Here is a 17,062-nt window from a genome sequence, read left to right on the forward strand (position 1 = left end):
CCTGAGAAGAGATATTTGTTAGGTATGTAGTTCCAACAAACTGATATTTAGATTTCTAAGCATTAAGAAGGGAGGTAAAATGATTAACATGGAGTCATATAAAAAAGAGAGAACTGGAGAATGTCAGTTTATTGGATTACATATATATATATAAATGGATCTGGATGAGAAGAGCTCTAAGTTTAGAAAACAGTGAGGTCATTAACTGAATGGAAAAATACAGAAGGATCATTGGGATATGATATGTAGTCCGAGAAAAAGCTGCACATTAGACCCTTACACGGCTGAATAAGAAACCTCCAAAAGAACCAAAAACGCCAGCAAGTGGTGGAAACAGCCAAGTTTAAATAATTTATTAATCACATAGGGTAAAAAAACCCCTGCCAAACAAATATCCAAACCGGTTTCAGCAAACACAAAGCCTTCTTCAGTGGATATCAAAGTGTAAAAACAAATAAATCCAAGGTATATATATACACACACTAAATGCATTAGTAAGAACCAATAGAACAAGCAAGATCTAATTCAAAATTGATCGTTAAGACCAGGTGCAAATAAGGCTCCAAGTTTTACAATCCACTTTCTTTCCTTAAAATTGAGTATTTCATGCCATTTGTATTTATCTCTGCATGTACCTTTAATACAGTCAGTAATGATAAAATTAAATATAGCTGATGTGTGTTTTAGACAATGTCTATATAAAGCATTATTATGGCGTTTGTTCTTAATATCACTTAGATGTTCGCCAATTCTTAGACGAAAGGCCCTAGAAGTTTGGCCCACATAAAAAGCAGAACAGCTACAAGTCACCAAATAGATGACCCATTCCGTGCTGCAGTTGGTCCAAAACTTGATGTCAAAAATCTCAGAAGTGTTTTTACTACTGAATTCACAAGTTTTCAAAACACGTGCACAATATGAACAGTGACCACAGGGAACACATCCCAGAACTGGTCCCCCTGTAAGAGATAGCTGAGTATAACCAGTCGCTTCAGAAAAAGTTTTCTTATAATGACTTAACATAGAGCCTACCGTACGTCCCCTTCTGAATGAAAAAGAACATCTGTCACCAAGAAAAGATTTAAGTTTCTCGTCTGCCATCAAGATATTCCAATGTCTATTTACAATACTCACAAAACCAAAAACAACAAAAAAACGCTGCGAGCCCCCAAAGAGGAACGTATCCAATAAATGAAGTGAAACTGGTTAAAATTAGTGTATTTAATGGTCCTTGTAACGCAACCACAAATGTTAACGCTTCAAAACAAACAAAATGCGTTTTCGTAGAAACTTCCTCAGACAATGCAAAAACCAAGTGAGAGTCTTTTGAGCTGTTATAAATGCAATTCAAATAACACTTGTATCACCTCATTGGTTAACCCTTGATTGAATGATTAATTAATCAGCAAGAACATTTCATTAAAAGGTATAGCTTCAGTATAAAGCAGTGTAAAAATATATTTGTCTCTGTACAATGTTTGTATACTAAATACATCAAATGTATAACATCAAGTATAAACAACATAATAAATTCATATATACATAACAATTGTGTGAATACAATAGAAATATTAAAAATATTAAAAATATATATATTTCTGTACATTGTATATTGTGTATGCACTTGAATTCTAATATCAAACATAAATAATTAATTAATATGATAGTTTAATAAAATCACAAACCCATAAAAATGTGTATATTAGTTGATAATTTGTAATTCATAATTTGTAATTTTATAGTTTTGCCTGTCTAAGTTTTAGTACTGGTTTAATAGAGATGGTATCATTTAGTCCAGGGGGGGTTGTGGCATCCAAAAAGATTTGCCAGAAAAGTTCCCGGTATTCTAACCGGGCTTCCCACATACCCCCTCTGGTATCTTTGTCAACAATCTCTAATACAAAAAATAGGTAAATAGCTTCTGGACAAGTAATTTTGTGACGAAATAGTGCATTGGTATGGTTTTGTTTACTTATTTCATAACAATGCTCATAAATACGTGCTTTCAATTTCCTTTCGGTCTTTCCAACGTAGAAAGACCCACATATTTTACATGAAGCAAGATATACTAGTCCAGTTGTATGACAATTAGCAAAACCATTACTGTGTAATGTTTTGTTTCTACTAGTCAGTTCTAAGTTGCATCCATTGAATACATAACAACACTGGGAACAGAACCCACATTTGAAAGTACCTAACCTTGCACGACCTTTATTTCTGGTTTTATTCTCAAAAATGTTTTTGAAATTTGAGTCCCTTCTGTATGTAAAATCTAATGGAATATTCCGTAAAGGTTCTAAGTCAGTGAATTCAAGAAATTTGGCCCATTCCCTAGTTATCACCTGCCTAATAACATCAGAATCACCATTGTAATCCAATACATAAGTATCTTGTCTGTGGTTAGAATTATTTGCTGGAGTACCAATAGTATTAGAAATAGTTTGCCCCAAAATGGGAAGAAATCTGTCTAATCTGCCTTTTTGAACTTCCTCTTTCAATGCTTTTAACAGTGGTAAAGGATAACCTCTATTAGCAAACATCCTACATACGTTTTCACTTTCCAATAAGAAGTCATTGTATTCTAATGTCATCCGACTAATTCTCACAAGTTGCCCTTTTACCAGAATTTCCTTTTGAAAAAAGGATGCCCACTCTGAAAATGCAGATAGGAGTTGGAGAATGTCGGTTTTCTGTAAACTCTTGATGAAAATCTACCATCAACTTTGGAAATGTTAACATCTAGATAATTAAATGTGTCTTGGTTCACTTCGTAAGTGAAATCCAAAAAATTGGTAGTATTTTTAATGTATGACAAAAATTCCAAAAGTTTTTCTTCTCCTGCTATCCAAAATATACAAATGTCATCTAAAAAGCGCTTGTATAGAATCCAACAATCCTGGTACTTGCTGTTCAAAACAAAGGTGTGTTCCCACCAGGACATAACAATGTTGGCATAAGTTGGGGCACAATGAGCCCCCATTGCCACACCACGGTTTTGTTTGTAAAATTCTCCCTGGTGAAACATAAAGTTGTTTTTCAAAATGGTTTCCATCAAGGCAAGAATGGTAATAAAGTCATTGTGTCTAAATGTACCAAAAGTAACCATATATTCCTCCAACCATAGTAAACCAGTGCCATGTGGTATGCTTCCAAATAAATCAATGACATCAAGTGTAATAAACAAAATGTTGTCTCTATACAATTCTGGTTTTAAAATTCTCAAGAAGTCCCAGGAGTCCTTCAGTGTTGACACACCCGAAGCTGAAAGATCTTTCAACTTGTGGTCCACAAATTTAGCTAAGGGAGAAATAATAGCTCCTTCTGATGCCACAATAAGCCTGAGAGGTGGATCGGTGACATTTTTATGTACCTTGGGAATCCCAAACACCGAAGGCACTCTCGGTGTTTTGTTGAATAAGTAGTTGAAATTCTCCAAGGAAATAGATCCTTCTAATAACAAGTCATTGAGCAAATATTGAATTTTGGAATAAGCTATATGAACTTCATTGAGTGAAACTAAAACATATTTGTCTGTGTTGCTTAATTCTTCCTTCATCTTGGATTCATATAATAGAGCATCCATAAGGACAGTGCCCCCACCCTTGTCAGGTTGCATGATTCTAATGGAATGATTGTTAGTTAATTCTTTCAGTACATCTAATTCCTCAGTATTAAGGTTCCTAAAGACCTTATGTTTTGTTATTTGTTTCCTGATCTCCCTCTCTAAAATGTTCTCAAGATTTTTGAGCTGGGGGTGTAAGGGTGGGTTGAATGTACTGGGTTTCTTTAGGAGAGTATTAGAAGGTGATACATTAACAGTGTTGTTGAACATGAGTGTAAGATTTTTCTTTCTAATAAACATCTTAAGGTCAATAATAGTTCTGGACAAATTAGCTTTTCTAGAAGGGATGTATTTGAATCCTTTCAAAAATAAGTTGAAGTGATTAATATTCACATCAATTGAACTATAGTTGAAAATATTGTAACCTTGGTAGGTACAAACTGAACCTAAAAATGAAATATTGTTGTTAGATGTATCATCTAATTCCATCCCCTCCCTTCTCTCTGTCTCCCATGGCTGTTGTAATTGTATTGAACATAGGGTTGGTTGCGAATTCTCTTGGAGCCGTGGTAGGGGGGCCTGGATTGGGTCTAAAGGGATATCTGACTCAAAAAAATCTTCCACATTTTCATGATTATTAGGCTCATATTGGTCATCTATGTTATGAGTAGTATCAAAATCATAATGTTGAGGTGAAGAGTTTTTGTAATAATTTCTAGGTTTGGGATATGCTGCCCCTTCATTGTACTCTTTATGATCCCTGTCCAGTTTGCCCTGCTTACGGTTAATATTAGTACAACAATTCCTATCAACATATGTAAAAATGTCATAGTACTTTTTTCTTTCACTTTCAACAGTAAACAGTAAGTCTTTGAGAATATAATCATTGATTTGTTCCATTTCCTTAACCAACACAGTTTTTTCTAGACAGGCAAAACTATAAAATTACAAATTATGAATTACAAATTATCAACTAATATACACATTTTTATGGGTTTGTGATTTTATTAAACTATCATATTAATTAATTATTTATGTTTGATATTAGAATTCAAGTGCATACACAATATACAATGTACAGAAATATATATATTTTTAATATTTTTAATATTTCTATTGTATTCACACAATTGTTATGTATATATGAATTTATTATGTTGTTTATACTTGATGTTATACATTTGATGTATTTAGTATACAAACATTGTACAGAGACAAATATATTTTTACACTGCTTTATACTGAAGCTATACCTTTTAATGAAATGTTCTTGCTGATTAATTAATCATTCAATCAAGGGTTAACCAATGAGGTGATACAAGTGTTATTTGAATTGCATTTATAACAGCTCAAAAGACTCTCACTTGGTTTTTGCATTGTCTGAGGAAGTTTCTACGAAAACGCATTTTGTTTGTTTTGAAGCATTAACATTTGTGGTTGCGTTACAAGGACCATTAAATACACTAATTTTAACCAGTTTCACTTCATTTATTGGATACGTTCCTCTTTGGGGGCTCGCAGCGGTTTTTTGTTGTTTTTGGTTTCTGGTTTCTACTGCTGGCATCAATTTTGGAATACTCATGAAACCCCTAGAATTGCGTCCATAAGTGGTTACCAGCTGTATAGGCTGTTGAGTAGCATCCTGATGTTTATCTTTATAACATAGCAAATCCTGTCTATTGAAATTAGAAGCCCAATTTTTAGCCATATGAACTGTACCTGGACGGTAACCTCTCTCAATAAATCTATGAGTAAGATCATCTCTAATGTTTTCATATGACTGTTGGCTAGAACAAATTCTTCTGGCTCTCAAAAACTGAGATTTAGGTATATTCTGGATGATATGTTGTGGGTGGAAGCTGGTAGCATGTAGTAAAGAGTTAAATTGAGGGAATTTTCTGAATAATGTAGTAGACAAAGTATTGTCCTCATTCCTGAAGACCTCCACGTCCAGAAATAAAATACTGGATCTATGGAAGGTCATTTTAAATTCTATTCCCCATATATTATCATTAAGATAATCAAGAAACTCTTTAAGATAACTCTCATCAGCCTTCCACACCAACCAACAATCAACCAGATAACGGCGCCAGATGTCCATCTCACACATGTAAATGTTATGGCTGGAGTCATAAATCATGATCTCCTCTATATATGCCATAAAAAGATCGGCATAGATGGGTGCAAAAGATGCACCCATCGCTGTTCCTTTAGATTGCCAATAACATTTATTGTTGTAATAAAAAACATTACTGGTCAACACGTATTCTGTCAAACATACCAAAAAGGTATTAAATCCAGGTGGATGAAGACCAGATCTAGATAGCCAATAGTCCAAAGCCTGTAGGCCTGCCCAATGTGGTATGTTGGTATAGAGAGAGGTAATGTCCAGAGTACATAATAGCCAATGTGGTTCAAGTTGTGTATCATTAATTATGTCCAGAAACTGAGTGGTGTCTTGGATCCTAGCTCTAATAAATCAGAGCAGTGGTTTCAGATAATGAGTAAGATATTCAGACAGTGGTTCCGTAAGGGACCCATGTCCGGACACAATCGGTCGACCTGGGGGATTGGTAGCATGTTTATGTATCTTAGGCAACAAATAAAAATATTGTTGCCGGGGGCATGAAACCATCAATTGGTTTTTAGTGGTCTGTGTAATAATACCCTCTTCTACAGCTTGAGTCAAAAATTGACCGATTTCTAGTTGGAAATGAGAAGATGGGTCCGAAGGCATATACATATAATACTGTCTATCCCCCAGTTGTCTCATAGCCTCTTTATCATAAGATGACATATCTTGAACCACCACCACCCCACCTTTATCAGCTTGAGTAATAACTAAGTTATTCTCATTCATCAACTGATCCAGACACTGTACCTCATCCTTGGACAAATTATTATAAGATACGGAAAAATCCCTCAGAAAACAATGTATATCCTTTAATACATTCTTTTGAAAAACATCTACCATATGTGTCATGGGTGGATTAAAGGTAGATTTTTTAAACCTAAATTCCTGAGGCTCACCACATTTGTCCTCATCATAAAACAATTTCAAATTTAACAATCGGCAAAAATTGGCCACATCTTGAGCTAACAAATATTCAGAAACAAAAAAAAACGGGGACAAAATGTAACCCTTTATTAAGCAACCTAATCTGTGTACCTGTTAGCTCAACTGAAGAAATGTTATAGACATTGGAATTATTGATCAGTGTTCTATCATCATTTTCAGAAGGGACTCCAAACCCTGTTTGGGTTTGTCTCTTTTGATGTTTCCGCCCCCCTCGTCTGTATCTGAAACCAGAGGGTGGGGAAAATTTTTCCTTTTAGCATTAGGTGAAACATCAGTATGACTAACCTCATGTTCCCCTTCCGTATTCGAGGAAGTGTCCTCCCCAGAAGTCAAACTAGAAGAGTCTAAACCCTTTTTAAGTATGGATTTTGGTCTTTTCCTTTTGGTTTTCAACAATTGGCATCTTCTAAATTTGTTGATGCACTTGCTGATTTTTATGACCGCAAGGTACAGACTGGAGTGAAAAACATAGAAAGCATTTGCTTGGAGGCACATAAATTTGAAACCTGTGACTCGTTTTTGTCACAGGTCAAAAAACTTACTACAGATTTATCTAAGTTGGAACAGAATCTAAAGGAAAGAAAGCTTAAAAAATTCTTTAGAGATGTGGGTGATTACGATAGAGGAAAACCTTTTGACACATCCAAAAATGTTTCCTTTAGATTACCTAGTGACACCAATCATAGTTATAAGAAGTTTCCAACTCCAAAAACCAAAAGGAAAAGACCAAAATCCATACTTAAAAAGGGTGGAACATGAGGTTAGTCATACTGATGTTTCACCTAATGCTAAAAGGAAAAATTTTCCCCACCCTCTGGTTTCAGATACAGACGAGGGGGGCGGAAACATCAAAAGAGACAAACCCAAACAGGGTTTGGAGTCCCTTCTGAAAATGATGATAGAACACTGATCAATAATTCCAATGTCTATAACATTTCTTCGGTTGAGCTAACAGGTACACAGATTAGGTTGCTTAATAAAGGGTTAAATTTTGTCCCCGGTTTTTTTGTTTCTGAATATTTGTTAGCTCAAGATGTGGCCAATTTTTGCCGATTGTTAAATTTGAAATTGTTTTATGATGAGGACAAATGTGGTGAGCCTCAGAAATTTAGGTTTAAAAAATCTACCTTTAATCCACCCATGACACATATGGTAGATGTTTTTCAAAAGAATGTATTAAAGGATATACATTGTTTTCTGAGGGATTTTTCCGTATCTTATAATAATTTGTCCAAGGATGAGGTACAGTGTCTGGATCAGTTGATGAATGAGAAGAACTTAGTTATTACTCAAGCTGATAAAGGTGGGGCGGTGGTGGTTCAAGATATGTCATCTTATGATAAAGAGGCTATGAGACAACTGGGGGACAGACAGTATTATATGTATATGCCTTCGGACCCATCTTCTCATTTCCAACTAGAAATCGGTCAATTTTTGACTCAAGCTGTAGAAGAGGGTATTATTACACAGACCACTAAAAACCAATTGATGGTTTCATGCCCCCGGCAACAATATTTTTATTTGTTGCCTAAGATACATAAGCATGCTACCAATCCCCCAGGTCGACCGATTGTGTCCGGACATGGGTCCCTTACGGAACCACTGTCTAAATATCTTACTCATTATCTGAAACCACTGCTCCGATTTATTAGAGCTAGGATCCAAGACACCACTCAGTTTCTGGACATAATTAATGATACACAACTTGAACCACATTGGCTATTATGTACTCTGGACATTACCTCTCTCTATACCAACATACCACATTGGGCAGGCCTACAGGCTTTGGACTATTGGCTATCTAGATCTGGTCTTCATCCACCTGGATTTAATACCTTTTTGGTATGTTTGACAGAATACGTGTTGACCAGTAATGTTTTTTATTACAACAATAAATGTTATTGGCAATCTAAAGGAACAGCGATGGGTGCATCTTTTGCACCCATCTATGCCGATCTTTTTATGGCATATATAGAGGAGATCATGATTTATGACTCCAGCCATAACATTTACATGTGTGAGATGGACATCTGGCGCCGTTATCTGGATGATTGTTGGTTGGTGTGGAAGGCTGATGAGAGTTATCTTAAAGAGTTTCTTGATTATCTTAATGATAATATATGGGGAATAGAATTTAAAATGACCTTACATAGATCCAGTATTTTATTTCTGGACGTGGAGGTCTTCAGGAATGAGGACAATACTTTGTCTACTACATTATTCAGAAAATTCCCTCAATATAACTCTTTACTACATGCTACCAGCTTCCACCCACAACATATCATCCAGAATATACCTAAATCTCAATTTTTGAGAGCCAGAAGAATTTGTTCTAGCCAACAGTCATATGAAAACATTAGAGATGATCTTACTCGTAGATTTATTGAGAGAGGTTACCGTCCAGGTACAGTTCATATGGCTAAAAATTGGGCTTCTAATTTCAATAGACAGGATCTGCTATGTTATAAAGATAAACATCAGGATGCTACTCAACAGCCTATACGGCTGGTAACCACTTATGGACGCAATTCTAGGGGTTTCATGAGTATTATAAATTGACATTGGAATATCTTGATGGCAGACGAGAAACTTAAATCTTTTCTTGGTGACAGATGTTCTTTTTCATTCAGAAGGGGACGTACGGTAGGCTCTATGTTAAGTCATTATAAGAAAACTTTTTCTGAAGCGACTGGTTATACTCAGTTATCTCTTACAGGGGGACCAGTTCTGGGATGTATTCCCTGTGGTCACTGTTCATATTGTGCACGTGTTTTGAAAACTTGTGAATTCAGTAGTAAAAACACTTCTGAGATTTTTGACATCAAGTTTTGGGCCAACTGCAGCATGGAATGGGTCATCTATTTGGTGACTTGTAGCTGTTCTGCTTTTTATGTGGGCCAAACTTCTAGGGCCTTTCGTTTATGAATTGGCGAACATCTAAGTGATATTAAGAACAAACGCCATAATAATGCTTTATATAGACATTGTCTAAAACACACATCAGCTATATTTAATTTTATCATTATTGACTGTATTAAAGGTACATGCAGAGATGAATAAAAATGGCATGAAATACTCAATTTTAAGGAAAGAAAGTGGATTGTAAAACTTGGAGCCTTATTTGCACCTGGTCTTAATGATCAATTTTGAATTAGATCTTGCTTGTTCTATTGGTTCTTACTAATGCATTTAGTGTGTATATATATATATATACCTTGGATTTATTTGTTTTTACACTTTGATATCCACTGAAGAAGGCTTTGTGTTTGCCGAAACCGGTTTGGATATTTGTTTGGCAGGGGTTTTTTTGCCCTATGTGATTAATAAATTATTTAAACTTGGCTGTTTCCAGCAAATGATATGTAGACTTAATATATAAGCAATCAGGCTCAGAAAAATTTGAATCTTTGCATGGAAATGTTTGCATAAATACTTTTATATCCCTGTAAGATTACATACAATGTTTTCCATGTTAAGTCTGGAATGTTGTAGATGTAAAAGAGGGATAAAAGGAGACTGTATCATACTTTTTGAAAATGTACCATACTGGAAGATTTCATAATGAGCAATATCGTGGAAGAGATAACTAAAGGCTAAGACAGATAAAGAATGGATGTGAGTCTTATAACTGAAGAAGTCCTAGCCCTTTTTGAAATATATCATATTGATGAGCAAAATGACATTAAGAATGGCAAACAAAAGCATAATTTGTGGTTTGGAAGATCCAGAACTGACTATCTATACTTTAGGGAATAGTTGCTCAAATGTGGCTGAAGGGTAAAAGAGAAAAGAAGATACACTATCAATACCTCAGGAAACCAGTTATAAATAGTACAGGATGGGATTCAAAAGGAGATGTGTACTGACTTCACTGAGTTCAAATTTTACCTTTGTTTATTACAAGGGTAAAAATTCTTTTGTTTTTAGTTGTAAGGTGAGGTTTGAAAATTTATTTTTTTTGTTATTGTACTGTAGTTAAAAGATCAGTACAACTGGAGAAAAAAAATATACTGAATTAATGAAATCATCAGCTGTGACAGAGGCTTTGTAAACTGAGTAGTTTAGACTCTAACAATACCTAAAGTTACTGGCTAGTCAGTGGCAATACAAAAATAACATGTCTGGGTTTGCATATTTGTGAACTGAAAGTTGTTAATACATTAGTTATAAAAATCATATAAGCATCATTGGATCTTTTACATCAATTTGATCTAGCACCAATTCAGGCAGATGGGACATTGATTTAATGTCTCATATGAAGGTCAACATAATGGTAAAAACACTTGGAAACAGTATAAAAATTGCTTCTGAGTACATACATAAAATATACACAGATACTATATACAGCAATGCACATATAAGAATATAATGTATAGAGTGGACAAGCAGTGAATGTACAAATATAAATATAAACCAGCAGCGAGTAACATTTGAACATGATGATAACAACAGTGTTAACCAGTGTTCTATTAGCGGGTTTAAGTGGATTCTGCAATAAGGTGATTTTTAAGCTTGTCTTTTAAAGTTTTAACCTCTTTTTGGTTTTAGATTTTGGTAGACGTGATTTAAGGTTGTAGGTCCCAAACTTTAGAAAGCTCTTTTGCCGATTGTTGTTTTGAATCATGGCTGAGCAAGCGAATAATAGCTGTCATCAAATCTACAATGTTCATATGGTTAGTTTAATTTTTAGAGGTGGGCAATAGCCTTGTTTTAAGATATTGAAACTTTCAGAGTATGTTGGAGAAAGGTAGCCCTATTAGTCACAGTTGCATGACATCTATAATATACTGCTACTGAAAGAAGAATAATCTGTATCCTTCTATAACATCAATACATGCTTTTCATTAATAAACTACAATGTTAGTAACCCACAATCTACACTACATACTATAGATTTATACTCATAGCCTTTTAGCCAGCTCGTGCAGCAGCTGAAACAACTGATCTGAAGAATTTGCCTTATAAAGTGAGTCAAAACATTAATGATCTTTCTACCGTGGATTCTCATAATAAGCTTAATATATCATGTTGAAACTGGCTTCTTGTAAATTGCAGCATGATTTAATATACAACACATACTATGCTATTCTTGCACTACTTGTTTTAGCCTGTTCTAGCTTTAGGCAATACTAACCTGAATTAGTTAGGTAAGTAAGTAATTAATTATGATACAAACTGTGTAATTTATTCTTGCTCATTGTAAAGAACTCACTGCAGGCAAAACTCCTAATGCAGGAAACTACAGCTCCTGGCCACGTTTGCTATTATGCAATGTGAAAATCAATTACACCTTGTTATAAGTTTTAACTTTCTGTGCAGACCATGCTCATTCATTGTACATATGTAATTGTAAGTAGTTATAATTGTGACTGAACCACAATGACTTAAATCCTAATATCAAATGTCAACACTTTTAGCAGATGGTAATATTTCAGTTTCCTACCTCAGACCAGGGTCCAGTCTTCCATTGTTTGGGGCATGGAACTCTGTTACATGGCTTTCTGGTGTCTGGGCGAGCTGTACTGCAATATTTGCTATGAACAGAGCGATTTGTGCCATCATGGAGAGGCTGTACACAACGGACACTTCGAATCTGATAACCAGAGCCTCCACAGGTTTTGCTGCAGTGTTCCCATTCTTCTGTTGACCACCTAGAAGGACATGCAAACTACTGCATGAACCAGCACTAAAAAGAAACTACTTCACAATTCACCGAAGAGCAACCACCCTGAAATATAGTCTGATTAAAGTTCACATATGTTCATATGTGATCCAAATTCCTAATGTTTCAGAACAGGCACCACAATGTTTTCACACCACAGCTCTTTAATTTCTTAGTTTTATTCCTATATTACTGCTGCTTGCCTTAAAAAGATCACCTTGATGCATTACTTAAACAATGTCTTAACATATCCATATGCACTTGCACATGACTTCCTTCTTCTTATTCCTTTGTATTAGGAGAAAGTACAGCTTCCATAGTTGCAGTTATCTGGGATATTTTGTAAGAACCTACCAAACCATCTGCTTACTGTGAGATGGACTGCTGGGTGCAGAACCACTATTTACAATGTATCAAGTGCTGGCACACCAGTGCAATGCTGTGTATACCCAGAACTCCACTGATGGGGGAATTTTCTCCTAGCCTGCATCAAAAAGCATTCCTACAGTAGGATCCTCTCATACCTCCCTAGTCAAATAAACATTCTTGCATCAGCCACTCGCTTCCATTTATCTTGCCTAGGCTCACCAGTCTAACCTAAGTCACTGGTTTCAAATTCAGGCTCAAATTCTCCGTCTTACTGCATTTTCTAGCTACAAAATGTTTAGCTGGCCAGTATCATACCAGTAGCAGCTCACTGATAACGTCCTGCTTTGTCTAACTCAATAAGCAAGACTAACATAATAGGACCTAGTTTGACTTACTACAGACAAATGTATTAGAGTTTCTGGTGTATGTGATTGCAGATTGTCAGAAATTATTATGAATTTATGCTTGAAAATATCACTAATGTGAAAAAATGTAGCTACGGTGGGACAAAAGTGTTGGAGGGTACAATCCAATCAGCCATCTATCATCCCAATTACTCTTAGTGCAAGACAGGCTTCATGCGTGGCCTAACTACAGCAACACTTTGCTACAGTTTAAATAAATAATATATATATATATATCCACACATATATTTGTTTTAACTAAAACCTGAGCCTGGTAGCAGTCAGTGCAGGATATAAAGTGCTTGCTTGAGACATATCATTGCTAGAATCTCCTTGTGTTCTGACTGAGAGTGCTTCTCAATCAATCTAGAAATACTGAGCTGATAAGTATTTTTTTGGCACTTTAACTGTTCTGAGTTCTGCACTGTCTATTTTTGCTTAACTGAATTATTTACATATTTGGTGGCAGAAGTTTGTTTTCTGATCTGTGTTGAAACTCTTCCCACCCTATTGCTGTTGTGTTCTTAAAGTTGGTGGCTTTTGCAGTTGCCCGTCCCTACTGTAAATGTGATCTGGGACACTCCTCCCAGTCCCATCCCTTTATCTCATTCTACCTAATACAGAGATCATTTGGGAAGGCCAAATCCCTTAGTCCCTTAACCTTGAATTATCTTCAGTTCTGCTCTCTCTCTTTTTACTTTATATAAAAAAAAGCAACACTTTATGCAGCTGCTTATATTTTTCTAATTTGTGTTTCTTCCTACTACTCTGTTACTTTATCTTGCTTTGCTTTTTCCTGCTACTTGCTGCCAGTTCTCTAAAATGTTCAACTGCATCTTTTCTGTTGCATTTATTACTGCTTGTTTATAGCCTAAATTGATAAGTGTTATTCTAAGCTCTTAGTTTTGGTTTAAGAGATTGGGCTTTAGGTTTATGGCTTAGATCTCCCTGGCCTTTCTCCGTCACATTCTGACAAATATGGATGGACAGTTTCCTACAGTTTCTCCTGCCAGTCTGGTTGATAATGGCATCCTGAGACAGTGTAGCAACTGTCTCATGTACACAGACAACCATCTACTACTACCACCTAGGAACACAATTTGTGAGAGATGCAATCACATTAGGAAGCTAGTCCAAGCTCTCTCCCCCTCAAGCCAGTATATCTGGCACCAAAAAGGTTGTCAACACAATCACTACACCTCAAACACCACCCACACCTACACAATACACACCGACATATGTGGAGGTATGCCACATAAACATACCCAAACAAAGGATACCTCCAAGGCAAAAACACACATGATCTCCACAGCCCTCCGCACAACATAGCACGCACAGTCCACACACTGTGCCTCACAGCCACTAAAGCTTCACCGTAAACCCAACATATTAGTCATAGGAGACTCTATTGTGAGACACACAGATGTGCCTCTCACCAGGCTAGATAAGGAGAAAGTCACAGTTAGTTGTCTGTCAGGTGTCAGAATCTGCCATATCACATATGCACTCAAGTCTCTGAACAACAGATACTGTTATGACTCTGTCATAGTCTATGTTGGCACGAATGACTTGAGACATACCTCTCTGGACTATATGAAGAGAGACATAATTGAGCTTACTGATTATGTGTCCCAGAAAGGTATGTCCCTAGCCTTAAGCAGCATTCTGCCATCACCCAGAATGATGCCTCAATACAAACAGAAAATGATTGACTTTAACAATTGGCTTACTTTCTGGTGTCATTCCAGGGGGATCCAGTACCTGACAGCCTGGGAAGATACCTCCAGGCTGGTCAAACAATATGATGCACAGGAGACACTCCAGGTGCAGTTAACCATTGGCAAGACCCCTATTCAAATCACTGCTAGCTACCGGTCCCCAAATCTGACTCAAGATGCCCAATCCGCCTATTTGGACCTGTTCAAACCTATCAAGATTCAACCCTTTACCCTGATTCTGGGTGACTTTAATTTTCCAAAGATAGATTGGAAGAACTACTCATGCCAGAACACAAATGTCCAGAGATTCCTTGATTTTTGTCAGTGCAAATGCCTTGGAACAACTAGTCAATACCACTATAAGAGGTGATAATATCTTGTACTTGATATTAACCAACATGAATAACCACTGCAGCATCCCTACAGTATCATCCTCCCTGGTAAGATACAACCACAAAGTGGTCACTTTCAAAGTCACCATCTCCCCCAACTCCCCTAGCTAGGATCAGACATAAAAACTTCTCCAAAGCTGATTACACCCTCCTGAGGGATGGTATAAACAGCTTCACAGCCCCCTCCCCCTCTGTAGGAACTGGCACCAATGTCCAAAACTACACCAAAGCACTATACGAGCATTTATACAGATGCATGGAATCAGAAATACCTGACAGGACTAAATCATCCACCACAAGGAACAGTAAACCTGTCCAGTGGACATCTGCAATAAATAAACTCTATAACAAAAGGAAAAAAATGCTGCCCAAGACCAAGAAGGAGCAGGTGCTCAACTGGAAGCAATGTCTCCTTAGCCTGAACAAGCAAAGAAGAGCACTAGTGAAATCCTCCAACTCAAACTTCGAGTCCAAATTGGTCACATCTACTAGAGACAATCATAAGGCCTTCTTTACATATGCCCGCAACCTCAAAGAAAGCACCCAGATTTGTTCAGAACTCATGGTCAAGGACACCACATATACAAATGCCGTAGATATAGCAAACCTGCTGGCTGACAGATTCAGTGAAAACTTTACCCCCTCTGTCCCCTCCCAGTAGTAAATCAGGACAGCCCGAGTACCTGACCCCTTCCCCTTATATGTAGGGAACAGGTCATCACTGCTCTCTCAAAGGCAAAAAATACAGCCTCCATGGGACCTAATAACATCCCAAGCTGCATCCTACGTGAACTCAGGCAGAAACTTGCAAAGTATTTTGCTTCAGATTATTTGTTAAGTTTTTCTGCATTGCCGCCTACTTTTTAGCATTTTCTGGCTTGTTAAACTTGATTTCTGTGTTGGTAACTATATTTAGAACACAACCTAGAGCTGACTATTGAATTTCCTGCCTGCACTTATTTTTAAATCGATTTATTTTTCTTAAAACTTGCATTTTATCTGTCTCTGGCCTAGCACTCAAGTGTGGGGTCATTTACTGCACTGTTCTAACTTGTTGATACCTGTTAACCTCTGCTTTCCTTAAAAAAAAAAAAAAATCTTGCTTTTTTTCCCACTTTTCTGAGATTTAAAAAAAGTTCAATTACAGATTTGCTGTTCTGAACTGTTTATAAGTTTCTTGGAGGCCATTGTTTGCTTGGGCTAAAGGGAAGTCTCTGTGTTCATCAGTGGCAGTGATAAACATTGAGCAGCCTGCCTGCCCCTGTGGGAGTGGTTACTGCCTTGAAACTGTAGTTTTATTGGCCATTTTGGGTCAATTCCTAACTCCTTGATCTCCCTCTCTTAAAACCCTCTTTTGCGTGGTTTTGCATGTTTTTTACATCGGGCAGCGCCACCTAATTGGGTTTAAACTATTCCTGCCTCCACGAAGTCTGCTCTTCACTTTTTCCCTTAGAACTGCTCTATCTCTCAAAGTAAACACCATATTCTCATTCTAAGGCCCCTCACTGGTCCAAATAAGTAATTTTACAAGTTAGCACTAATAAACCATAAGCACTACTTACTCTTATACTCTCTACGATTACCTTGTCCCCTAATGGCCCATTTTAATTCAGTTCTCTATATTACTCTAGCATGTCCAAAGGTCAGCCAATGGTTTCCTCTCCAGTCCAGATGGTGAATCTGGGAATTTTGAGGCAATGTTACAACTGTCTCATGTACATGGACAACCCTCTCCCCCTCCAAACAGGTTCCAGTATATGTGAGAGATGCAACCATATTGCCAAACTGGAAGCTGAGCTCTCTCATCTCAAAACTGGTGTAACCAGTCAGGAGGAGAAGGTAACCTCACACAACACAATTCCAGTATCACATAGTC

The 17,062-nt window shown here is 36.7% G+C and overlaps 1 protein-coding gene across 2 annotated transcripts in view; it reads right to left on the reverse strand.

The window, feature by feature from the left end:
• ADAMTS3 (ADAM metallopeptidase with thrombospondin type 1 motif 3) overlaps positions 1-17,062 on the reverse strand; it is a 3,677,303-nt gene that overhangs the window by 348,397 nt on the left and 3,311,844 nt on the right. For both annotated transcript variants that reach the window (XM_044061162.1, XM_044061161.1), the window contains one exon: positions 12,085-12,292. In XM_044061162.1, the coding sequence (XP_043917097.1) occupies positions 12,085-12,292 (208 nt within the window). The remainder of the gene's footprint in view (positions 1-12,084; positions 12,293-17,062) is intronic.

This window comes from Protopterus annectens, chromosome 2.part0 (genome assembly GCF_019279795.1).
Source record: "Protopterus annectens isolate FY-2018-M chromosome 2.part0, PAN1.0, whole genome shotgun sequence".
In the NCBI taxonomy this organism is placed as follows: Eukaryota; Metazoa; Chordata; order Ceratodontiformes; family Protopteridae; genus Protopterus; species Protopterus annectens.